We start from the raw sequence: 27,982 nt of genomic DNA on the forward strand, positions 1-27,982 counted from the left end.
TATGAGACCGCCGTCACAGATCAAGTCGCAATAGAGGAAAGTGGAAAATATTTTGCGTGGCATGCATGCAGACAATTAAAGTCAGAAAATGGCGCTTTATTACTTCCAAGTCATACTATTTTCAAGAATTTATAGCGGACGTAGATTTGTATAAGTGCAGTGTTCAGCACTATAGATTTATAAGCTGACCTCAATTCAACGATTAATTGGTTTTGTAAATTTTTTCATGGAAGTTCATTATAACTTTTTAATCGGTTGCAATTAGTTTGCGTGCACTTTCAAGTGGAAAAAAATCTGCTGACTTTAAATAATGCAGCATAGTTGCAGAAGATCTATATACTTACATATATATGAACGCAGAAGTACAATTGGAAAATAATACGGCCCATTGATAGCTTCAAGCTTTTGATCTCCTACCTTTGAAATCACAAGCCTACTTCTTTTTAATTACCTTATCTCAATGTTCCCTACAGGTCCAGAACCGTACAAAGAGCTACGTATACAAATTTGACAGGCCCCTGATTTGTAATATGCCGTAACTTAAGCAAAATTATAAAATCATTGTTATTTATACAGAACGTTTTAAGTGATCTCAATCCTATATCTAAAATTAAAATTCATGGACTGAATAGAAAACATATATTTATATATCCGCCAGTTCAAGATTCACATGATTTCGGTTCTTAAATGAATCTTTAAGAACAGAGTTTCATTTTAGTCTGCTCATTTTCGAAGTAATATTCGTAAACTCACGACACGTAGCCAATCACGATACGATTACTAGCTTTTAAATTTGAGAGCTATTCTTCGCTCTATTTACCTTGGTTTGGACCGGTTTATCAAAAAGTTACTTTGGGGTAGTATGAAAAGTCCGATAGAAATAAACCGGGTTTCTAAAAAAGAGGGAGTAGAATAACATGGTATACGTCATAACAGTACAATTACCTCAGAGATCTCACCGTCTGAAACTTGATAAAATGGAATCACTTGAATGAAATGCAATACCTTTTTAGTCGGTTGGACAAAGATATCTTCTACAGATTAAACAATTTAAGTTTCCAATAAATTTGTCAGCTAGAATGGAAGCATTTCAGAAATTTTAACAAAGTGAGTCTATTGATAGTTGAACTACGGATGGCTAAGGATAAGATCACGCCTCTCTTTTCAACCAGCCATTCATTCTCCTAACCCATTAGAACTTCTTATAAGTGTCAAAGGTAGACTTTATCGTTTTTGATTAGCTGAATTGGTATTGGAGTATAAGATCTTGGATTTTGTAAAACTTGATACATATGTATATAGACATACCTCAGTCCTTAGTAAGAGGAAGTGTAGTGACAGTTACAGCATGGAACAATATATATTTATGAGTTTAAGTGAATAGAGTTACTTACAAAAAATCATAAAAAATATGTGTGTGAAATTATTAATTTTCTATCAACTAGTAATATATCAAAAACACTACAACATTTTGAATATTTTCATATACTGAGAAAAATATGATTCCTTTCACTTAAACTTTCGACTCACAACTATCATTTTTTTTATTGAATGCTATGTCCCAATGCACTTACAATATACCTGATTATGCAATTCTCCATTTGCTAACAGATGTTGCAAGCACAAATATATTTATTAATTATTTATTTTAGATTTAATTTCAAACATTTATTTTCTCTTTATTTCCTTAACATATATCTCAACCACACACAACTTGCCACAGCATCAGCACTGCAGATGGCAGTGTAACAAATTGATTATTTTTTTATATTTATTTATTTATTTCATTTCGACAAGCCTAGCATTTTAATTAAATTGCTGCAATGCAGCAGTGACAAAAACAAAACAAAAAAGTAATGAAACTAGACTACCTATTTGCATTGAAGTCCGACAAATGTACAGTTATTTGCCGAAGGCAGCATTCGTTTGATTTTAATGTAAGAATTGTTCAAATGAAAATACAAATACAACAGCAAACGCAAACGCAAAAAGCAATTTCAACAATTTTATTTTTTTTCTCATTTTTCAATCCTTCCTCTCTCTATTTTCTATAAATCTTTCATTAGAAAATTCCCCAGTCAGGACTTGTAAAAAATAAATTCGTAAAATCAGTGAATGTGATTTAATTGAGTGGTATGGGGAGGAAGTTGTTACATAAATAACTATTTGAAATAACTATATATATGTATACAACCAAATAGTAATTAAAGAGTAGAAGCAATAAGTTAGTATATGTGTATGTGTGAGTTGTCACTCTAAAAATCACCAGAAATATTTTCGTATGTGGCGAACTATTAGAAAAGTTCGCAACTGCTCTTCATTTGTATATAAAAACTGTACTTTTGTGACAATGCAATGAGTTCGATGTGCCTTGCAAGTGGCATTGGTGACACAAGTTCAGTTGATGTGCAGTTATTTAATCAGAAACCGAAAATCATATCAAAAAGCTATTGAATGCGATACACAAAAAACACACACTAATACACATGCATATGTATTTATGTGGTAAGCCACGTGTGTATGAATTTTGTATTTGATTTAGTTGACACACAGTTCAGTATTTAGTTGACACCAATTCAAATATACATATTAACACATTTACATGATTTTACCTTGCCTTTGCTTAGTGATTCAAGAAAATTTTAGTCGAAATTGGTTTTGCTACGTTTAAATGGCATCAAACACACAGCGACGGCCTTATATTTAGCATACACACAAACTACTTTGATAATTCTAACACATATCATTTGGGGAAATGCTTCCTTCTACTTTAAAATAACCCATCTAATGCTCCTTGCTCCTCCCCTACTCTCTGTTTTATTGGCTATATATCCACCGCTTTCAACTGGCATTAATTTATTTATGCAACCCAAATTTGAGCATGAGAGTGGGCTCAGTGTCAGTGGGCCATAAGCAAAGCTGAGTATTTATGCTGATGCCTTTACAATTTCTATTTCTATTTACTTACATACTTATGTGTTTGCACAAGCATAACACTAGTAAATCTCCGTTTCCTTATAATCGCAGACGCTTTTAAAGCTTTGAGCTAGTCCTCCGGCTACCTATAACTTGCTTAGCTTTACCAGCAAAAATCGTTGTTATCTGATTTTTTTTTTTGTAAGTACAGTAGTGCGGAAATTGCATTTATTTGGCTTTATGTGAGTTAAGTTTTTATGCGTTTTTCGTCATTTTCCAATTAACATGAATTTTCGTAATGGTTACGTATACGCACCGGTGCGAGAAGTGTATACGGATGACGGGAAGGGAAATTATATGAATCTTGCTTTGTTCATTGTGAAGTAGATGAAAAGTTGTAATGTTTTTTTAAGAAACTGACTATTTACTGACTCTAGGCTATGAAGCTTAAACTACTTCATGCTTAATTATTGCCTCTTTAAAGAAAACTTTATGTTTAAAAGGCAAATCGCTTTATAGAGAAATATTTTAGATATATTTATAGAAAATAGGAATAAAATGTACCTCCTGATGCTCTTAGAAAATTCTAGAGCTCTATTAACAATGTAATCTAATTTAATTCTCACCTCTAATTTAATATGAACTAACTATGGAAACAATCAATCAAATCATGAAGACGAACCTAGCTATAACTCTAAAGACACCAAGCTACTACATCTTGACAGTAACAAAAAAGCAACAACCACAAAAAAATACCAGGGTTGCACCAAAATGCGAACATCAACAGTCCAACAATCAAATGCCGTCACTTTTATTTTCCTTCATACCGTCATTACGAGCTACTTTGCTTGCATGTTCGTCAGCTGCTTCCTAGCACATAGACATGCCGTGATGCCGTTAGCACTCAGCTGCTTTGTTGAAAGGTTATTTTTCCATAGTACACTCTGCAATCCTGCAATGACATTGACCAGTTGTACTTATGCGCTTAGTCGACTAAAATTTCATTTCCGGTTGTTGAATTCAGACCTTCATCACATCACATCATCATAAACGTGATGCCATTTGCAGCGTGCGGCTCGCATACTTCGTTATGTACCGTTGCAGAGGACACATGTGTTTTACGGCTTAGATGCTCACAGCTACAATCACTATCCGTTTGTGCTGATTTGTTCCTGCAAAAGTTACATTTCGACCCAAAAAGTAGACACACAAGTAGAAAACACAAAACTCATGTGCAACTGTCACGTGCGTGTTTCGCACAGAAGCACACATAAACATACATGTGTTCATGCATATATAAGTGAGTAAGACTTATGTTGCGACTAAGTAGTTGTAAAGGACAGATACTATTCACTCACTATGTGAATTCATAGTCACACGTCATGCACTTTGTGCTCGAATTCGGCGGAACTCGATCCACTGCGAATGAACATTGGGCACATTTTAAATATTTATATGGTCTACAGAAGTGAAAACGAATGGAGCTCCTTAAAAATTAGAAACGAAGTAATATATATATAACTTAAAAGGATTTTATTTAAACTCTTAAACCCACTTTACCACAACCAATAAAGGCAACTGGAACTTCTGAGGAATTATTCGATATTACATTGATTGCCAAAAAGACTTAATCGAAAGGTCTCCAAATGTATTCTGGACCAATTTCATTGCCTTCCCTACGAGCCCTCTTAGAATGCTTGAAAGTAAAGAATCTCTTGATAGTAAAGAATATATCGCATGCGATTTTTACCAGATTTTGAAACAAAAATCGACTAGTCTTATAAACAAATATACATACATTTTTGAGATTCTATGAGAAGTTGCTAATTGTTAATAAGCCTTAACCATTGCAAAGTTCACCCCACATTTTCGGGAATTATTTAATATTAGACAACTTCACTTTGCTCATGTAGCGACATGGATAGAATCAAGTCGCGATATGTTTATTCGAGTTAATTTTTTGAGATATAGTGACATTAGCTCATTCATTAACTACAACAAAAAGTTTATCTAAATAACGCTTTCTCTCTATTTAGTCAAGTGTCACGTGTCAGCTGTCGTTAGTCATGATCACATAACAGTAATAAGAAGAAGCTGAGATAACCAAACTATAAATACTGATCTGTGATAATAAATATAATAATATAAAGATAATATATTTAAATTGAGATCACATTAATCCCAGCTAAAACTTAATCTTAAATTATTTCCTTCAGAGATTTTAAACTATGGTCACATTCGAAATGCTACAATTTTCTCAACCGAAAGAGCGTTCGAAATTAATTAATTTAATTAACACTTTCTTGTGAAGGCCACAAACTATGATGTTGATGCGAATACCCAACAGTCTTGCTGCCTATGGTACAACTCAGCATTCTCGTGTATTTGTCTATATGTATCTATGCATGTATGTGTGTATGTAATAAATCTCGTCAGTAAAATCTGGCACACGAATGCTATAAATCACGCAAATAGCAGTGACACACACACAAAAGCAATTGGAGAAAGGTATGTGTTGGGTATAAAATGAGCATATATCTCTGTAGGTGTGTTGAAGCAATGGTCGACGTAAGACTAAATGAAAGTGTTGACTGACGCCCAGCTGAGCGGAGAGACACACATGCATACAACCAATATGCTAATAAATTCACAATCCTTTCTTTTTGGCCATTCAATGCCGGCTAAAGTGTTGAGCGTATTAAGGTCACAAAGTGGTGAAAATAATATTTCCTTATTAATATGCAAAGACGCACTTATACACACAATTACCGACATATATAGTTGCAGCTTTACAATTGTTCGAGCGTGACATTTTGGAAGTTGGCTATATATACTTACATAGACTGATATATTTGTATACACAAGTAACAGCAAAGTGTATATATATTTGTGTAACTCTACAACGCCTTAAAGTATGCAATAAAGTGCAAATTATAGCGCGCTGATATAATAAGATAACTTATATAACTATATGCTTATATACATATGTGCAGATACTCATGCCAAGTCAATTTGCACCAAACACTCGTATATACATATAAAACACACATTTGTCTGCACTTAAGCGCCTTATGTGTCACTTCAACGTTCGCTTTGGCGCACACGGTAATGTGTGTCTTGTGTGTGTCTGTGCCGTTATAATTTCGTGTGTGTCGAAATTTGCATACGAAATCATTTCCGAAGCATGAAATTGCGGAAAATTAATTGCAATGTGTAAGAGCCAAATGTTGTTGTTGTTGTTGTTGATGCCAAGAATTACTTAGATTTATTTGCATTGCAAAATGCCTAAGGACAACAGAGATGCCACTGTCTGGCACACTACATTTACAATGCAACAAACATTCATATATACAAGAGAGTGTGTATCTTAAATTTTATTTACTTGTCGACACATGTAAATTTCTTCAAACATACATACATACATATATACCAATGAAACATATTCATATATTAGTATATTATGTCAGCAAATGACAATTAAAATTTCGTGTCCTTACAACATTTGTTGTGACTCAATTATCCAGCACATACACACCCACAAAACTTGCGAAACATGCCACACATGGTATATGACAAGCATTTTCGTACGCCATTACTCTTTATTATTAATAATTATGTTATTATGTAGTGTGACTTTAATGGCCTGCTGACGGATGTTGCATGCAACAGCGCAATGTGTCGTGGTAGTAATGATGCTATTAGTACAAATGTCAAATGGCAGCGGAAATATTCAAAGGAACTATGCAGTGTAGACAAATAGGTCAAGGAAGTAGGAGTTGCATAAACAAAATTAAATTTATTTATTTATTTATTGGAGAAATGTTAGTAAATGTGTATAGTTATATTTTTGATAAACGTCAAATATTATGTTGGAAACTGTAAACTGCTGGTCATCCTGAATAATTTATTAAATTATTTAAAATTTTAAGATACATTTTTTTTCTAGTTAGAAAACAATAAATAGTAAATTGATTTGAAATTGAAGATACCTAAACATTAAAATTATTTTAATAGCAGCATTGAACGGAATTTATAATTAGATTTGGTTTTAAAAAAAGTTGTATTTTGAGGTTAGATTTGTATAATTGTACACTACAAAACATTGTTGAACGAGAAATCAATTGTATATTGGATCAAATATTCTTTAAACCATTTAGTTATAATATTTGTAATTGATTATGCCTTCTAATATCTTCAATTTATTACAATATTTTTATAAATTTCACTTTACGAAATTGAGGTTGAGAATTTGACAAAATTGTTGTGAATTCAATAATCCGCCTAAATGTAGGCAATAATTTTTTATTTAGCTTGCCATTACTTCTTAAAACAAGCTTATCCATTTTATATAATAATTGTTTCCTTTTTTTGAGTGACGGTATTCAATATATCAACTACTATTTAAATAAATTGTCTGCTGTAACTTAGACCATAAAATCATTTGGACAATAATTCTGAGGACTCTCCCTGACAAGCTCATATTCAATGTTTATAAGAGATAGGGAGTTGTGGAGGGAAGTTGTTCAGAAGTATTGCTGAATTTATTCACAAACCAATTATGAAGCTTTCGCCTAAATTATAATATCTTTTATAGAGAAACACCTGACGTTGACATTTATAAAATGATGAGAAGAATTTAATTAATTTTATATGTCTTTAAATGTAGATCACCAATTGATTTAAAATCAGATTGTACATTTTTAAATGTTGAAATGGGTTACTTTAAGTTACGAAAGATAAAGGTTGATTCGTTAAAGGCTCAATATAGTGCGAATAGCGTACTTTGTTCAATAACTGAGAAATATATCTAAGAAGAGTTAGTTAAAATTTGAGACCGATTGAGCCATTTTTGAGAAATAGTGCTCACCGACTTTGGACCTGAAGTTTTGAGAAAAACGAGTTTTAAAGGGAGTGCCGCTCCTAGACCAATTCTCCTTACCTACTGAAAATGTTTTCCGAATTTATTTCAAATGTTCGGAGAATATACTTAGAAACAACATTGATTGTAACTGCGTATAACCCCTTAAACCTATATGCTGATGGATCACGACTTTTTTCCACCCTACCTGTAGAACTTGTTATATCTAAACAGTTGTACATGCGTTAATTTAATGAAAAAATATTTATTAAATAATTCACTTATAAAACTATAAGCATAGAATATGTAAATTATGCTTATGAATAGTTGCTTTTAATGAACTAATCATTATAAAATTCAGGGTCGTTTGTGTATATTTCCTATAATATATATAAATTCACCCTTCCATTCCCCAAAACAATTTCTGGTACACCTTTTCCAATTTAAATTAATTTTTCCTTCCAAAACACAACCTTAGACACATCAATTTCACCAACACATTTTAATTTCAATTATACAATTCCAAAAAAAAGTATTCAAGTGCATTTTCACCTTTCATTTTCACTTTTTACGTAATCGAAGTTCCGTAAACCATTGCTCCCATTTGCACTTCGCCTGCCTTTGAAAGCGGAAAATGCGCTCTAACACGCTTACAATTAAACTTTTTGGTTTTCGATGGCAAAAATCAGCACATTCAATTAAATCCTATTAAATTGCATATGTGCTCGAAAGCATCGTGCATGCATGTAGATGTAGTTGGATGGGTGTGCTCTCGAAAATATGCTAACTGTTTGCAAACAGTGCGGGCATATGCAACAAAGTGAGCAATGCTTATGTGAAACTTTTCTAGCACTTAATACTTAAGAAGTTAGAGGAAAATTAAAAAGAAACCAAAGTAAATTTGAAGTTGTGTTTGGAATCCGAATACTTGACTTTCTAATTGCAAAGCGGTTAAGCGCCTAGAAATTGATAACTAGAAAGTTGTATGTGGATAATACTTTCTCATATGCTTCTCCAAAGGTTAAATAAAGCTTCCAATCACACTATTTAAAGCTCTGATGTGTGAACTTTTATAATAATATAATATTTATTGCATACAGTTAGGCATTAAATTTATTCTAGAATGTAAATTTGCTCCGTAAAACCTCTTCTTCACATTTTTACAGTAAATAAAGCATAAACTTATTCCCCTACACTTTATATTTATATGGAGCGCCTAAAGGTATGCTTACATATTTCTATTCATAATTCTTTTAGAGTTATTTATAAGTTTATGGGTCAGTCATAGTATCAGACTCATACATCAGAAAAGTATTACAACAGTTGACCTATAATTTACCGTTACTTTCAAATTTGTCATGCTTTTAGTTTTAGGCGCAAAATTGCAATTTCACACTTTTGGCTTTGACGAAGCAAAACATGACGTCTACAAATATTTACAAAGTGCTGATGGATGGTAACGTTTGTGAAAAAATAAGATGATTAATGATGAAAATTACGGCTTTGCCATCATAACTGATGGTTGATGTTGATATCACTAGAAGTCGAAAGGCTTTAAGTGACATAATTTGACCTTCTTTGGTTAAACGTGAAGAGCTTAAAACGTTTTACTTCCATAAAAATGTCACGTATTCCCCCATCCCATTTTATAATGAATCATTACTAACTTATTATTCAGACGCCGCGGCCTACAGAAATCTTTACCAAAGTAGCAATGAGTCATTTAAAATCCATTTTACTACAAAACCCCAGACAGTTCAATTAACTTTTTAAGTGGAAGAAGTAATATAGTGTACAAAGCCAGCAACAACTAAAAGCTGATGTCATTTAAATGGTCAACACGAAAACAAATTGCACTTAACACCAAATATTTAGTGCGAAAGGTGAAAAGAGAAGGTAATGAAAGGATGAGCCAGACGCGGCAAAAGCTACATATAAGTCAGAAGGTGTAAAAGAAAAAGTAAACTGGCTGTTGAAAAGCGACTTAACAAGTCGTTAAATTGCTTTTAGTTTTGGGATGACAAAAAAAAATAAAATTGTGGTAAAATGTGGAAAGACGGAATAAAATTGGAATAAAAGTGAATGTTGAAAAGCATTCAAGAATTTGCATACAACAACATTAGCTCATTATGAATATTTAGCTAGGAATTTATGCAAATTTGTAGTGCAATTTAGCTGAAGAAACGAAGAATTTAGAAGATGTGAACGGGGCAAAAATTAGAGATTTGAATATTTTATAGCATATTAAAAAAATAGAAAATTAAAATATAGGAAAAAAGAAAATGAGTACAAAAGTAAATGCAAAAACGAGTATGAATATGAATATGAGTAAAAGTATGAATATGAATATGAATATAAATATAAATATGAATATGAATATGAATATGAATATGAATATGAATATAAATATGAATATGAATATGAATATGAATATGAGTATGAGTATGAATATGAATTTGAATATGAATTTGAATATGAATATGAATATGAATATGAATATGAATGTGAATATAAATATTAATATGAATATGATTATAAATATGAATATGAATACGAATATAAATATGAATATGAATATGAATATGAATATGAATATGAATATGAATATGAATATGAATATGAATATGAATATGAATATGAATATGAATATGAATATGAATATGAATATGAATATGAGTATGAGAATGAATGTGAATGTGAATGAAGTCGCTCATTGGTCTACTAAATGTTTGCAATTCTCATTAGTTTAATCTGTATATGTTTGGAACTTCTTTCTGTACTAATTTTTACAGTGAAATATAAATAAGCACTGATTTAAAGACCAGTTTCCATCAAGTTTAAACCTCATACTCATACAAAAAAGTTTAAAACTTGTGTAAACTGAGTTTGTACAAAATGAAATCACAAAAATCTAGAATAACAGAAATCATGACCAACTTTAAACGTGCTGCAAGGATGTAGCAGGAATTTCATAAATGTTGTTTGCCTTGCTTTATATTTCATTTAACATTTTTATTATTTTTATTTTCTTGTAAAACATTAAGAAAGTCAAGACGAAATTGCACAAGTCACGACAGCCACTTAAGTTCAAAATTCAAGGTAATGCCAGAGCAAGGTGCATGCACTCATTTAAAAACTTTTTTGGGGGAGCATGAGAGTCAATAAAAGTGAAAGTGGGTAAAGTGTGAGGAGAAAGTCATAACTCTGACCGTTGCGTTGTGTGGATATTTAAGAAATTACCAGCATTATGCTGGCAAATATTCACAGATTATTTTTATTGTAGACCCGCAACTACTAGCATATTAAAAAAAATAATAATAATAAAAATTTGCGTTAATTTCTCCTGCCACGCAGACGCATGCGGAACCGTAGCGAAATGTTGAAAAATGTCTTATTCCCAACTCACTTTCACTTACGCTGTCCTCACCGTTGCATGCCCTATTATAATTAAGTTATTGTGGAAGAATGAAATACAACAAAAAATAAAGCAGAAAAAAGCACAGCGAAAAGTTATGTGCAAAGTCCTCGACCTCTTTTCGGCTACTTTTCCACTTTATTTGCGCCAAAAAAAGTATATGGCATTTCCACTTGATATTTATGACTTTTCCTGTAAAATATTTGCACCTCAAAGGAACACACAAACACAGAAGTAAGCAAACATCGAAACACTAAGTGCCACAATTACAAGCGTGAAGTATCCCACTTATGAAAGTATATATGTATTTGTACACAAGCAGCTGGGCATTTCCGGTCAACAACAGCAACAGTCCGCCTGTGTCCGAGTTGCTTCAGCCAACCAAATTTCCAACAAAGAAAAAAAAGTTGCCCTATTAACATGAAGGCATGTGGAAATTATTGAAATTCTACAACATTGTGCAGAAATATGTTGTAGCGTAGCTTTCAACATTGCGGCTTTATTTTGCACTCGGCCAACACTTGAGGTTTGAACGCCTAGAAATATGCTAGGTTTAACTCAATAAATATGGAATATGTAAAATGAAGCAAAGGAGAATGTTAGAAAGTCACGCTGCCGAAATAGCGTTGAAACAATTCGAAAAGTATAAGAAAAGATGAAATGAAACGTTAATTTGTTTAGTGTTGCCACCTGTTTAAAAAAAAAATTTTAGAAATATTTAACATTAATTCTCCGGGATTCACTACAATACTCTCATTTCACTTTCTAACTGTATCACTTTCACTTTCAAATTCAAACCACTTTCCTTTTCAAACCCACTCATTCTTCTTTTCAAGCTATTGGTATTCTTACATTTTCTCGCACGCACATCAACTTCCTGTTGTTTTGATTTGCCTACTTGAAATCTACATACATCTGTACATATATGTAACATGCTTTACATTTTCACCATCTCATGAAAGACACGCTTCTCCTTCCGCTGAATCGTTTATTTCTTCCAATCCACTCAGTCTACGGACATCGCTTTAACCATTTGTGTCATGCAATTTTCCGCTACAATGCTCATCGCTGCCGCAGTAATACGTTTTCTATGATTTCTAGTGGTCAGTTTTCGCGTTAGCTCTTCGTATCGCTAACACACTTTCTAGTATTTGAAAGAAAAAAATTACGATACACTTGGAGAAAATTTGTTAAGTTCTGAGTGGAGAAGCAACCTAAAAATTTTGTGTTCAAAGAGCTCGATTCAGCTGTTAGAAAAATTTATAAAATTATGTAAGGTCTGGGGCCCATAATGGTCACCTCTGCATTTTCCATATTTGCAGCTTCTAATTGAAACCGGTTGAATGAAGAAACCAATAGTCCAATGAAGGGATCTTGACCGGAATCGTTATAAAAAAAATTATCAAAGGTCTGAGAACAGGATTTGAACCCTAACTAAATTTGCATATAATAGATTCGAAAATCTTTTGCATTATGGCGCTCAAGAACCTTCACATTGTTCCTATATGAAGCTTTGAAAGATAATCTACATCGAAATTATCTCCGAAACATCTGCTTTGAAAGAATCTAATACCGAAACAAGGCTTATTTTTATCAAGAAGCCTTAAGTTCGTGGAAACTGAGAAGGTCTTTAAGTGGACTAATATACTAATTGGTATTCTTAATTTATCCAAGATCATATAATCGTTGTTAAACACTAACACGCCTGTTTTAGTGATAGAGCCTTATATCCTTACTTTGAACTTCAAATGTTTTGAAATATTCAGTTTTTCAAAGATTTTCTGAATAAAAGATCTAATTAAGCAATTTTTCTAGCTTCAAAAATTGTCTTTAGTGGACCAAGTAAAGTGCCGCTTTTGTTGAGGATCAACCATAGAACTTAACCGAACCTTTGATTTTACAGCTTATTCAGAAATTAGACTATAAAAACTACTCCGAAGAAAATATTAACTATATACAGTAAGTTTAAGTATTTGCTAACTGAAATCCTTGAGACAAAGGCTGGTATTGTCACTGGCGAAGCGAATGAAATTTCAGTCGAATTTCGCCAGCTCGAATTGTGAGTGCCGAACACTTGGCGAATTCGCCAAAAATAGGCGAAGGAACCGGCGAAAATGAATATTTGGCATTGTCACTGGCGAATATGGAAAATTCGCTTCGCCTGAACTGTCAAAATCTGGCGAACACTTATTTCATTCGCCAGTTCAATTAAATTCAAAAACATGTAAACATTTAAACAAAATTAAAGGAATTGGAATTAAAAAAAAAATTAAACACTCGAAATAAAATAAGTATTTCAAATAATTAAAAAAAATTTCATTATTTTAATATTATAATATATATATATATATATTACACAAACTTATGTACTACTGCATTTAGGGATGTAACTACAATATTTACAAAGAATTCGTTATTTGTCTTCCGCTGCTGAACCACTGAAGTTTTTTTCAACTGGTTCCAGTGGTACTACTACCTGCACGAAAGTTTATTGTTCAGGATCATAAACGTCATACTGCTTACAAATATTATGTAAAACACAGCAGACATTAATAATCATTGTTGCTTTACTCGGAGAACATCGAAGTTTACGTTAACCTAGTATACAACGAAAACGGCATTTTAGCCCTCCAATTGTCCTTTCAACTACGTTCCTTGCCTTTGCATGTTTTTTATTTTGATTCGCATTATCGCTATCTTCTATCAGTTTCTTTATATGCTGAATTACTTGTGATTCCTTGGTTGATATCAGTTGACTTTTATGCAAACGAACAATTAGAGTCTTTATTGTGTTTAGAATCGCCTCTTCGATATTTTTCCATAATGCTTTAAATTTTTTTCGCAACAGTTTAGTACTTAAAACGCGTAATTGTTCTAAGAATATTTCATTGTTCACAAAGTATTGTCATCTGTAATTTCATTTTATAAAGCCGGTAATAATGTAAGTGTATATGGTCTTCACTGCATTCTCATACCTGTTTATATATTTATGAATATATTATATATTAGCTTCCGTAGCTTTCACAGAATCATTGCACTGTAAGCTCTGTAATATGTCTTCTTTATCTTTATTGAACCACTCTTGGTCATCGAACTCTATATCAGACATTTCTTCAAGTACACAATTTTTGTTTACGTTTAAATAGAAACAACAATTTATGGACTTTTTGATTTGGTTGTATGAAATTCAAAATCAATTTTGTAAACAAAAACAATATTCAAATTAAAGACGTCAAAAATGTCAATTTTGGATGAATTCGTGTGACATTTTTCAATTATTTTGGTTAGGCGAATGTGTTCATTCGCCAGTCACAATACGAACGAGTCGAATATTCGCCAAAGCGTTCGACTCGCCAAGTATGTTCGCTTCGCCGGTGACAATACCAGCCAAAGACTCTTGAAATTATTTTTAAAAACACTTTAAAATAATTTCTTTAAAACAAACTATAATAAACCTACATGCAATTTCTTTGAGTGTACCACACAACCGATCACAAATCGGTACGCCAAATAACGCTCCCTCTCAACATGGTGATTTGTGAACCGTTTCAATTGCGGATATACAACGCTTTGTGGTCAATAGAAGTGACTTACACACGAAGCGTTGACTCGACGAACTCAAATCATATTACAAACTGTTGAGTAAAGCTGTTAGTTCTAATAGTCGGTGGTGATTGTGATGGTGGCAATGGTGACGGTGTGACCTAACCGAAACCATTAATGTCGACGAGCAAACAACAACGTCGCGCGCACACACTAATTGCTTTCACTACACACTGAGCTAACGCGATATTTTCGAATATTTTTGGCAATGTGAACTTGTCCTCCTATTTTCCGACAGCACGCACTAAAAATCTATACTTTTTACGGATTGCGCTCGCAATTTGTTGTTGACTTTTTTTGGTCAGTTCGATTGTATTTGTCAAATGCTGAAAACGCGTCGCGCTGCGCAGTGAGCCGCGACACTGATAAAATAAAAAGTGAATAAAAACTTTCAAAAAAAATATTAAGGAATAGACCATTTGATTCGATTTGTTTCAAACATGTCTCTGAAAGCGGGAAGTGCATGAAAATCTATCAAAATGTACACGTCCAAAGCCAAAATCAACAAAAGCTAAAGTGAACGTGGTTTTTCTAGCAGCATTCAAACAGTTGAGAACAGGGTTTTGTACTGTTTTTGTGTTGAGCAGGCGGTGGAAGCATTTATCTATTGCGTTTGGTAAGCCGATTAAGGTTGGTGAGATATTATTTTCTGTCAATGGTTGAGTGTAAAATATGTAATACAATTAAATAAAAGATTAGAAAATATTTGTTGAAAAAACAAAATGTTTTTACTAATTGTATACCAGCAAAAGATTAGAAGCGATGATAGCAGTAATTTAACTGACGGTACAAGTGATATAAAAGACGTAAAGATGAATTTATTATAGAATTATTATTTGAGAAAGTTAAACCTAAACTTAAAAGTTCCTGGTGAAGAAGCTATCCGATATGGAGAAAGTCCTAGAGATATTACATTTAGAGCCGAAACTGTATGACTCTCGGCCATATCTTACTACTAACTAAGAGAGACACGAAAGATCTTGAAAGTAGTTAGGGGGGAGTTTTATAGAACTATTTTCCATAATATTTTTTGTCTACCATCTGTTTTCTATACCCACCTTCCTTAATAACATGCAGAGTAGTATAATCGTTCCTTCTATGAAAACTATTAAGGAAACCGATAAAGGAGTAAATTTTGAACCTTTTCACTCCTCATGGCTAGCTAATTACAACATCTAGTTCTATATAGTTGGTGCTGTTCACTCAAACATTAGTCTCATAAAGTTTTACTCGTTAGGTATTATTCTTGCAAAGATTCTCTTCTTAAGGCATTGGTCCGTCAAATCATTGTCTATACTCCCGGGCAAATGCGATCAAATTTTATAATAAAACCAAATCAATTATATAGACTATTTCGGTTGCTTTACAAAGTCCTAGGACTAACTATTTTCTGATTGAAATGAGAATTCGACAATTTTCTAAATGAAGAAATGGTTCGATCGCGGAAAATAAGTCTGGAAAAAAAATATTGTGTGGAAAGTAGATTATTATATATCCAAAAAACATATTAATCAATATAAAGGCAATAGTATAATAGTCTTCTAAAAACTCGCTAGCAAATACAAACAACAACCGCCCAGTATTGTGCTTTTCACTAGTTCCTAACAAAAGGACTTTAATTTAACAATCAAATAAAAAACAGCAAAACAAAACCCGAAACTAACATTGAAAATCAAAATGTGGCACAAAAAAAACTTTTGCTAACTGTATGCAGAACCCAACAATAATGATACAAGTCACATTCAATCATTCATGCATTTCGAAGTAAACGACCCTACGGCGGTTTGTTGTTTTATGTATAGCGCAATCAATTTATGTATCAACAGCATTCAGCGTTTTTCTGAAATTTCTAACGCAAATATGTGCCACTAAAAATTTCCAATTTGCCAGCAAACGTGCAACTGCCGATTAACATTTGATTGTCTGTTTACTTATAGGCACACACATAGTTGCTGTGTACATAGACATAAATCTGCACATGCGTTGTTATCTATGCTATTGCAATGGCGTGTTTGCACACTTTTACGCGCGCATTCAAAATAACTGAGTGTTTTCCGCTTTGCTTTGCTTCATTTAACAAATGCGCGCATTCAAAATACAATTTTTCCCCAACACACAAGCATTGTGTGTAAATTCGCGTAAAATAAGCTAGTACGCCTGTGGGTATGCAATAAAAGTTATAATCAATTTAAATGCCAGTGTGACAGCGTTTATTTGACTTTCTAGCTGTTATTTGCTTACAAAAGTGAATAATAATTTTAAAAAATATTTATTTTTTTACACATACTTTATATTGAATAAAATTCCATCAATAATTTCATTAGTAATATATTTTATTACTATTTCATGTTTATTAGCATTTTTTATTACACTCACTTGTTGTTATTCAAGGTTTGCGTTTGATTTATTGCCCGAAAAATCAGCGGCGAAAAAAAGTGAAATGCGGACGCTTACAATTACAAGTCGCCTCTGCTACGCTGGCAATTTATGCAACCTTGGCTTTCATGCCAAAGTAATTTGAATTTCATATGTATGTGGTTTTTCGCACACGAGTGCAACTGTGTATGGCCGAATGAATAAATTTGCAATGCTAAAGCGTGTGACGTCGCCCGTAAGCGTTTAATATGCTGGCATCTTAAAGCGCTCTTATTTGTGATAATTTAAAGCATAGGAATAATATAGAAATGAAAATGATGGACTTACCAAAAACTCCGGAAAATGTAGGAAACTTCATTAAATTTTTGCCTTTTAAAATCACTTCATTTCAGGGATATATATTTTATTGATATTGATTTTTTCGATTACACAATACAACACTGTAAATAAAAAGAGAATTCAAAACATTTTATTAAATATAAATTTTATCAACTTTGACATTGAAGCCTTAAAAAGCTTATTTTCTTGTAATACACAATAATAATAATTCACTTTTTAGTTATATAATGTTAAAACAATGCAGTTGACAATCAACAAGTACTTAATAGCTTAATATCTTAGCCAGATTTCATACAGTTTTCGGTTCTTCTATGTATGTATTTTCCGATTTTCTATGTATATCTCTATCTCTATCTCTATCTCTATCTCTATCTCTATCTCTATCTCTATCTCTATCTCTATCTCTATCTCTATCTCTATCTCTATCTCTATCTCTATCTCTATCTCTATCTCTACCTCTACCTCTAACTCTATCTCTATCTCTATCTCTATCTCTATCTCTATCTCTATCTCTATCTCTATCTCTGCCTCTATCTCTATCTCTATCTCTATCTCTATCTCTATCTCTATCTCTACCTCTAACTCTATCTCTATCTCTACCTCTAACTCTATCTCCATCTTTACCGCTATCGCTATGTCTAAGTCTACCTCTGATTCCATTTCTGCAACCCTCTTTACATTTTTGTCTCTAGCTCTACAAACTCTGACCTCATTTCTAACTTTATCTCTAAAGAACTTTTAGTTAAGATACAATATATGTTTCGACTTGTTAATCCTAATTTTATTTCACATTTTCATTGCTCCTGTTGTCATAACTGTCCTGTTAACGGATCAATATGAAGAAATCAAATCAATTTAAGATAATTTAAAAAAAAATTTTGTTGAAATTTTATTTTCTTATACTTCTCATTAATAAATACTAAATAGGAATGCGTTTAGAAGTAGTTGAGCGTCAATGCTATGTATCTAGCAAGAATAAAATTAATAATGTCACGTTCTTTTATTCTAATTTTATGAACGTCTAAGCTGGAAAAGCTATAAAACAAGAAACAATTGTTTAATCATTTGATGCCAAAGCGTATCCTAACTGATATGTTTGATAAATTAAATTGCAGATTGTCGCAATTGAGGCTCTGAAATATTATACAAAAATTTCGATTAGAATAATTTTTGGAAAAATTAAAAACCACACTAACCTCAAATTAACAATGCAAAAGCTTAAAAGCTCCAACTTAGGAATGCTTTTCTTTATAAAATCCTAAATAGTTTACAATTTATTTATTTATATTCATATTCATCCATATTCGATTTTTTATCATTGTAAAATTGAAAAGAGAGAATTTTTCAGATATTTTTAAGTACATAAAAAGCCTTTTTAAAGACGAAATAATTCACAAAAAAATAAAATCAGAAATTACAAAAACAAAGTTTACAAATATTTCTCAAAAATCATTTCGAGAAATTTTTGTAAATATTTCTAAAACAATAAGACCTTTTTTCTGGCGCTAGACAAGTCATGTAGCAAACATTTTCATTTACATTTGTGTAGACATACATACATACTTATTTGACTAGTATGTCTAAAACCCAAAGAATGTGCAAGTAACGGTATGCTTGGTTACAAGCACACATTTTTGTATGAAAAGAATTTCGGGCGACCATAAAATATGTCAGCTGAAATGCGCACAGAAATTTCGACACACTAATGTCCGGCGAACGCACACATAGAAGAGGAAAGCAAAAAAGGCACAGAAAGTATGTGGTACATATGCACAAAGAAATATGTAGGTGAATATGAGCATATACATATGTGTTAGAATGTATGTTTGTAGACACGTGCAAAGAAATTAAATTTGCAGCAGTTAGACGTTATAAAACGTTGACACAGAAAACAAAAATACAAACAACACAGAAAGGGGCTAATAGCCACATGAGGGCATGAAATAATGAAATGGAAAGTTTATGTGTAAACAATGCCTTTGCAACCGGTATGCGGCAAGTTTTTCAATTGTCCGCTTTTGTTGATGTTGTTTTTGGTTTTCTTCTTCTCTTTACTTCCTTGAGGGTCTTTAAAAAGTGAAAATGTAAGGCAAAAGTTTCCAACAACTCCACGCGGATGAATTAATTCAACGTCCAGTAGACAGTTCACTTTTTGTTGCTCCAACAACAAACTGAAGTTGCCACACGAGTTTGCTGTTGAAACTGCTTTGAGTATTGCTAAGACCGTCTACATATTTGCCATGTATGCTTTAGCGTACTTCTACTTTGTTTCTTTCTCAAATACAAACGAATTATGCTAATCAATGCTGTTGACTGTGTGTTGGTGTATGATGTGTGAGTGTATTTAGCGAAAAGGGAGTAAAAATCAAGAAATTAACCCCTTTTCTTAGCTGATGCCAAACACAAAACACGAAAAAAGTCTTCGCACAACAAAAACAAGCATAAAAGCAAAACTTTTGTTGTAAAGTTAACGAAAACAACAACAACAACTTCCACCGTAAACAAAAACAAATGTAGCTAAGCGCAACAAAAAATTTCAAAAATGAGCACAGCGCACTTCAAAAGAAATTACTATCGTAAAAAGAGAGAATTCCAGACTCACAGGACAGTACAACAAACACCAAGCAGTAATACAACAACACATGAACCGGCAAAATTAAATGCAAATAAACGTCACAACATTACTGCAACGCAAAACAATTTTACCAAAGTTAATACCATATAATAAAAGTCGCTAGCGAACGCCACGCCTGGGGCCAAAGCGCTTGCTGGTGGTCATACATGTCGTATGAGTAACTTGGCGGCACTCCAGATTTATGCATAGCATGTGTGCGAAATATGTGGCACTAATGCGGTTGGCATGCCAGCAAATGTGTATTTGTATGAATAAAAGTATGTATGTGTGCCTCCGTGTGTGTTTGCTTGCGTGACAGCCCTGCGCTCATAAAATAAAATAAATACTCATAAGCCACTTGAGCCACTGGAAAGGAAAAAACTTAGCGACACAAGCGGGCAAATAGTCGGACGACCGCGTCGCTCTGCAACTCGGAAGTTAAAAAGTAATACAAACAAATGTTGACAGTTAAGCCAGTTAAGACGGGGCGATAGCAGGTCTGGAATTAGATGGTTTTCCAAATTGACAGTTCGGGACCAAAGACACAAATTTTGCACTGGCATTCCTAGCTCGACATTTAAATAATACCCAGATCTTACCGGAATGTACCAAAATATATCTTTACGCAGTCAAAAAATGGTAAAAAAATAAAAAAAAAAATAGTCTTATTCTGTGCTCAGTAGGAACTAGTCAATCTTGAAAAGGACGATTCGTTTTTTGAAGTCTTTCGGATACAAAAGGTTACAGTCTAAGTATAGTCTCTTCTTCATCAATTCGATAGTTAGTTTCATTCGATACTCATTCGATTAGTAATTTTTTTAAGTATTTCAGATACAAAAAAGTACAATTTGAGTCTTCGTAGAATAAGCTTCAAAAGTTTCATCTATATAAGGACATCAAAAGTCACATGTTCCTTTGCTGGTAATAGCGTGCTCATCAGGGAGAGTCTGCTTGAATTTTTATATTATTATTTCAATCTTTAGACAAATTAATTCTTTTGCTTCAACTTTCCCTTTTGACTAACATACAAAAAAACACTTTTCTTCCCTTATTGCCCCCATTTAACTATATAAATTGTCCTTCCACCAAACACAGAAAACATAAGAAAGTGTGGCACCTTTTCTTCTTTCTTGTGATTGTTCACAACTTTGAAAGAGGCCGTCCAGCCCAGAACAAAAACTCTTCAAGCAACGAGTGTAGTGGTTATGGCACAAATCCCCACTACTTTGGAAAATCCCAACTAAAAGAAAATATGTAAATATTCTTCAATATGTATATACATACATATATACACATACGGACATGTCGCAAGTTTGTAAGTCAACGATTTCTATTATACAGTTAGAAGGTGTTTATGTATAAATATGCAAAGATGTATGTGTTTTCTGAATTGTTGGTGCGAAAAATTGCAGAAGAAAGTGAAATTTATACACTGTAAAAAAATATTGAAATGAAGTTTTTAAAATTTGTTACAAAAATTCAGAGCTTAGCGCAACTAAATGAACAGAATGCACCTAAAAGCTTAGCCAGATAGTTATTTCAATTGTGAAATTTATTGCATTCAAAAGAACATAGACTATTTATTTAAAAAACTTTTGGCAGATTTATCAGATTTTTCAAAAGCTCTTAATCAATTTTGAATTAAACATTGTTTTCTTTTTTTTTAAACAATGATGCTTCCTTCGATCAAACTTTCGAAAGAAGAAATATCAGATCTTTTAAAAGCTCTCATTCAATTTTCAAAACTACTAATTTTAGTTTTAAAAAAAAAACTACCTCGGCTAAAAAGCTTTCGAAAGAGCTTTTTAAGCACAGATCTTTCAAAGATTTTTGAGAAGTATAATAGTTTCACCATTTTCTTAAAACAAAGTTACTACAATAAGTTTCTTAAATAGTTTTTTTAAACTTTCAAAAGCTTATGAAACATATTTAAGTATTTTTTCCTTTTCTGACCAATATCGGCTAAATTCATTCGAGTATTTTAAGAGCAGAGCTTGTGAAAATTCTTAAAAAATATTTAAAGTATTTTCATGAAACATGGTTAATACAATGAGCTTTTTATAGAGCTTCTGTGAGCTTTCCAACGCTCTTGAAAATTATTTTTGCTTCTCTGATCAATATTAAATTAAATTTACTTCTCAGAATTTTTTAAAGCAGAATTACTTTCAATCCTCCAACTTTGCTTTGACTAAAGTACATAGTTTAAATAATAATTAATAAAAATCTAGGTATACACAATTCATATAAAATGTGTGGGTAGCCGAGTGGAAAGTGAATAGGAAAAATAATAAAAACAAAAAATGAAAAGCCGCACTAGCTATTGCCTGGACATAGACGTCGGAAAACGTGTTGTCGTAAGCTCTAACGACGTTATATGTAAACATATAAATATTATTTGCACACAAAATTCACTTTGCTTTGCAACAAGACATATTTTTCGTATAACAACTTGCTAACAGGCATATCCTTTCAAAAAATCACATTTACTTCATGCCCTCATAGGCAGTATGCTAGAGCGAATTTTGTAAACTAAAAGAGAAAGCAAAGTACACATAGAATTACTGTTGTAACGGCAATATACCTATAGAGGTAATATGTATGTATTTAGCAAAATTTGTGTAATGCATTAGAAGTACTTTTTGGTTTGGTGCGCCTCTGAGGCATAGACCAAAGGCAAGCCTGTGTTCGGTGTTGTCGAGAGCTCACTGCAAGAAATACGATAATCGCAATAACACTGCAATAAAAGAACAAATAACAATTACCGTTACAATGCAGTCGAAAGCAATAACGTACAGCAATAATGGAATAATAGATGAAAGGAAACTATGCAAAAATGTATACGCTGGCGATTAGCAAAAGCAAAGTGTACGTTTGTGAAACCATGAGTAGCAAATGGTGAAAAGTGTGAATGTTGTTGTTGGCTGGCTGATGGTTTTTGTTGATAAAGCTATTGACTTTATAATATTCATACTTTGGAACTGGTGCAATAAACGGGATTTTATGTAGGCGTGACATTATGAAGCTACAAATAAGGGATTAAATAAAATTTGATGGTATAAAAGCCGGTATTTATACCGTATTATTTAAAGTAAAAATACTTATGGTCAGAATGACTTTTATTGTTCAAAAGTTACACTTTAAGATTAAGAAATATACAATACATAATTTTTTATCTAATATGTATTTAATTGGACCATTAGTATGAGATTTAGAGATATCTTGACATCAGCGCCATCTGGAAATTCGCCCAGTAACCTATTTTGAAACAAATATCATATGGAAATAAAGTCGAATTGTGATATAATTTATCTTAAATTTTAAAAGTATACTATTAAATAAAAGAATTAATTAAAATTCTAAACCTAATTAGAAGAAAAAAAGTCCTTTCAATTACATTAAAATATCTGAGAGATTTATCGATATTCGTCAATTTGAAGCCACAGCTAGTATTTGTCTAAAGATTTATTTCGCTATCTTCATTGGTTCCTAATGTATATATTATAAATATGTTGTGAATATTGTGAACCAATTTCGCCCATTCTTCATCCGTGTCATCAGGGTATCGAGAAAATATGATATACCGAATTTCACTGAAATCTGTCGAGTAGTTCCTGAGTTATGGTTTTTGACCCATAAGTGGGCGAGGCCACGCCCATTTCCCATTTTGCAAAAAAATCTTAGTGCAGCTCTCCTCTGCCATTTCTTCTGTAAAATTAGTGTTTTTGACGATTTCCGTTAGTGAGCTAACGCACTTTTAGTAATTTTGAACATAACCTTTGTATGGGAGGTCACCTATGTGTATTTATGGTGTGTAATTGAGTATATTGAGACATTTTTATACTCTCGCAACCTGTTGCACAGAGTATAATAGTTTTGTTCACATAACGTTTGTTTGTGTCACCAAGAAATATAAGAGTTAGATATGGGGTTATATATACATAAATGATCAGGATGACGAGTGGATTTGAAATGCGGATGTCTGTCTGTCCGTGCAAGCGATAACTTAAAGATTAAATTAAAAATTAAGATATTCTAATGAAACTTGGAATCCATGTTCCTTGGCACCATGAGGAGGAGGCGAAAACCAAAAACCTATACAGTGTCATAACTAAGCCATTAGGGAGGGGCACATTTGGATGGTATTTTTTTGGAAAAGTGGGCGTGACCCCGCCCCCAAATAGGTTTTTTGTATATAACTCGCAAACTAATAAATCCCATATCCAAAAACCATATACCAAATTATAAGTAATATTAAATTAAGGGAGCGTATAGTTTTCGATACATTGTATCTTGGTGGTGAAAACGAGTGAAATCGGTTTAGGAATTACCTCAGTCTCCATATACTATTTATGATGATTTTCGTTATTCTATTGAACTTTATACCGAATATATGGGTCGGATTGTGTTATCTTTATAAAATTACATTAATAAATTGCAAGAGTATAAAATGTTCGGTTACACCCGAACTTAGCCCTTCCTTACTTGTCGTTTATGCAACTTTAGTAGCTTATGAGATATGTGCAAAAAGTTATTAGGGGCGGGGTCACGTTTTTTTCTGTTTTCGCCATTTTGTGGGCGTGGCAATGGTCCGATTTCATAGCAACCCTCTCACGGTCCCAAGGAATATGTGTACCAAATTTCGTCGAGATATCTTAATTTTAACTCATGCGAAAGTATAAAAACAATCAGAAAATAAAATAGTATACATAGACTTCATTTAAATTTTATGAGTATTTTAAAAGTATATTACATTCAAAAATTCATAAAAAGTTCTCTCTCTCTTTGAACTGTGTAATGTAACGGATTTCAAAAAATAAGAAATACATTTCCTGCCTCACTCATTCAGTCAATATTCTCTACTATGTAGTTGTTTTCTTTTTCACTGAAAAAAAAAAAAACAAATAAAAAAAAGGTGTAAAAAACCACACAGTAAAAGCCAGCCGTGCCTCCTCTTTGCCCACTTAAATACACACACACACACATAAAAATCAAACACCACACCAAAACAAATCAAAGAAAGTGAAATCAGCAGCAAAACGAAAGTAAGGCAATAGCAAGCTACAAACAACAATAACAAAATAAAATATGAAATTCAAAACACTTGCAAAATATAACTGCTTACATATGCTGCCAGCCGAATACAAGCAAGAGCAGCAAACATATACACTCTTAGTTACATACATACTACCTTAAAGTGTTTTGTGTGAAAATTTATCGCGTTGAACTGCCCACAACCATATACTTTGTTGAACCGAGAAGCATATAAGTAAGCGCCAGCCGAACGACACACAGCTATTATACTTGTCCATAAACAAGTATGTATAACAATAACAATACTAACAGCGGCAGCAATAACACAACAACCATGCAACACATTGGTAATAAATACAAATTATACATTATATTACCATATTTTCATGTCGAATGCCAATTTGCACGATAGCCGTCGACAACGTCGTCAACGTAGACGCCGCCAAAAATTTCGCTGTGCACGTGGCAAGAAAGGATGAAGAAAATCACTGTGCTACACGACGTATGAGTAACAAACAAACATACGTATTGAATAGCCCTTTTGTCTACTTGCCTGACTATTCGCATACACACGCACACCCTTTGAGTTTCCTTGTCTGTGTATTGGTTAGTGTAGTGCCAGCCTTATTGCCGCGATTGCCAAAGCGTCTACTAAGTGGCTGTTCGCTCCCATTGCACGACGCTCTTAGCGTGGCCAACAACTACTCGGCCAATCAGTCAACTTTCACGCTTACTATGCCATTTTCTTTTAAAGTTCTTCACACTGGCAGTCAGTATTTAGTGTGCACGTTGTTGGCTTGCCACGCTTAAGAATATATTAAATCGCAATTGCGACGCCAGTCGTCGCGCGGCAGCTCAAGCGTAACGCCGCCACAATTATTTGTACGCAATGATGAACAATATTTCACAATAAGCAAATACAAAGAAAAAAATCAGTGAAGTCGAGTATTACGAAAGTGCTCGTGCATATCAACGCATTGTGTTAGTTTTCTTAAATAATAAAAAAAAATATTTAAGCAAAAATTAATTTCAAAAATTAAACTTTAGTTGTGTGCATTTAAATAACTATTGAAATTGTAAACTTAAACTTACTTGAACTTGTTTTATGTAAAAAAAAAAATTGTTTTTGTGCAAATCAAGAAAAAAAATTTTCGTTGCATACTTTTGTGCGCCACAGTGCATGGCCTACAGTCAAATACACACACACAGATACAAAAAAATGCATTCAGCATTTACTAACCGCACATGCAGTTTAGTATTACATGCGTGTGCGTTTGACAACCATCTGAGTTTATTTGCTGCCGCTCGTTTATTTAGTACTTGCCCGTCAGCGGTCACTCATACGCCCCGTTGACCGTTTACACTGCGCGGTCAGTACTTCACTGCAGGCGCGTGCTGGATTTTTTGCATATTTCACGATGCAGTTCTTATTGTACGATTATTGTTTTTGTTATTTTTACCTGATTTTTTTGTTATTGTTTTAGCTTTTAATTGTGTTTTTTTTGCGCGTATCTAGTGCAGTAGTATTATCTCTTTGCCGGTGCGTTCAAAGTGAAATTAACACATTAATAGTGCAATTAAATTAAAACGCTTTCAATTACCACACTGTAAATGACCAGCGGATGAAAGGCGATTGGCCTTAAAAGAGTACTTTTCAGCTGGAAGTTGGTCTAGTTTTGTTGTAAACAGTAACGAGTTCACAGTTTAACAAATAAAAATAATTTATGGTATTACTTGTTTTAAATTAATTTGATACCGTTTTTAACCTTGACATGACTTTGTTTCTTTAAATAAACATATGCACTTAAAAAACGAAAAAATATAATTACTGTTTTTACTATTTTAAATCCATATTTGTTTTTGAAATTTCATAGACTTTTATTTGTATTCACATAAAAGTTCCAATCACTTTCGGATTAAAATGACTCAACAACTCGGCGATAAGAGTTAAAAAAACCTTTAATAATTTCTTGATTGTTAAATGTATATATATGTAATTGATAGGAGATTAAGGCAACATAAATTAAAAATACAAACAATATTTAGTCCTTTTTAATCCCTTAATAATCAATATTTCGTGTTTTATACTTAAAAATAACTTTTCTCATATACACATGTTTTCCCATATGTATCCATACATACATTATTATATATTATTTCACTCTTATATTATTTCAAAACATCAATTCAATTCATTCTCTGAATTCATTTTGCCTCTCGGCCAACTTAAATTCAATTAAAATAATTCCATTTCATTTAATTTGTTTTAATTTTGTTTTATGTAAACAGAACGCTGCGGGAAACTAATTTCGCTTAAAATGCAAACAAATGAGAGAGTCCGGGTGTATTTATTAATAAAGTGAACGCACAAATATATGCAAATAAATTCACGTGTATCTTAAAAAAAAAGGCTATTGAAAACTGTTAAAAAAGACAGAGTAAACCATATTAAAAAACAATTATTCGTACCCAAACACACACATATATACTCATATTGTGGGGAAATTAATTAAAGCCGGCAGCTTAAATGTACGAGGACAGTGACGAAAGTTCGCCATTTGTGATGCTCTCATCGCCAACGAAGTCTTGGGTTAGTAATGTGATTTAAATATAATATGTATATACATCATCATCATATACAGTGTAGTAGTTCCTTTACTAATTAAGGTCAAATTTAATGACAATCCCAGTCACATTAATGAATGTGGAATCTATTTAATTTTCAACCGTATTGCTCTATTTAAATATGAACCTCGGGTAAATACGATTGAAAAGATATCTCAACCTTTAAAAGCTATCTATTGGGTAAATCCTTGGCACAAATTTTTTG

The 27,982-nt window shown here is 32.6% G+C and overlaps 1 protein-coding gene across 5 annotated transcripts in view; it reads left to right on the plus strand.

Annotated features, from left to right (window-relative positions):
* The window catches only part of LOC105215145 (echinoderm microtubule-associated protein-like CG42247), a 77,577-nt gene that overhangs the window by 25,354 nt on the left and 24,241 nt on the right, over positions 1 to 27,982 (plus strand). Inside the window, exons 1-2 of one of the 5 annotated variants that reach the window (XM_054229665.1) lie at positions 25,987 to 26,133; positions 27,563 to 27,742. The exons of 1 other annotated variant lie outside the window; for it this stretch is intronic. In XM_054229665.1, the coding sequence (XP_054085640.1) occupies positions 27,680 to 27,742 (63 nt within the window). In that variant the 5' untranslated portion in view covers positions 25,987 to 26,133; positions 27,563 to 27,679. Of the gene's footprint in view, positions 1 to 15,099; positions 15,423 to 25,986; positions 26,134 to 27,441; positions 27,743 to 27,982 lie in introns of those variants that run through there. 3 more of the 5 variants (XM_054229664.1, XM_054229666.1, XM_054229668.1) reach the window with 3 other exon arrangements.

Source organism: Zeugodacus cucurbitae, chromosome 4, assembly GCF_028554725.1.
Source record: "Zeugodacus cucurbitae isolate PBARC_wt_2022May chromosome 4, idZeuCucr1.2, whole genome shotgun sequence".
Taxonomy (NCBI): Eukaryota; Metazoa; Arthropoda; class Insecta; order Diptera; family Tephritidae; genus Zeugodacus; species Zeugodacus cucurbitae.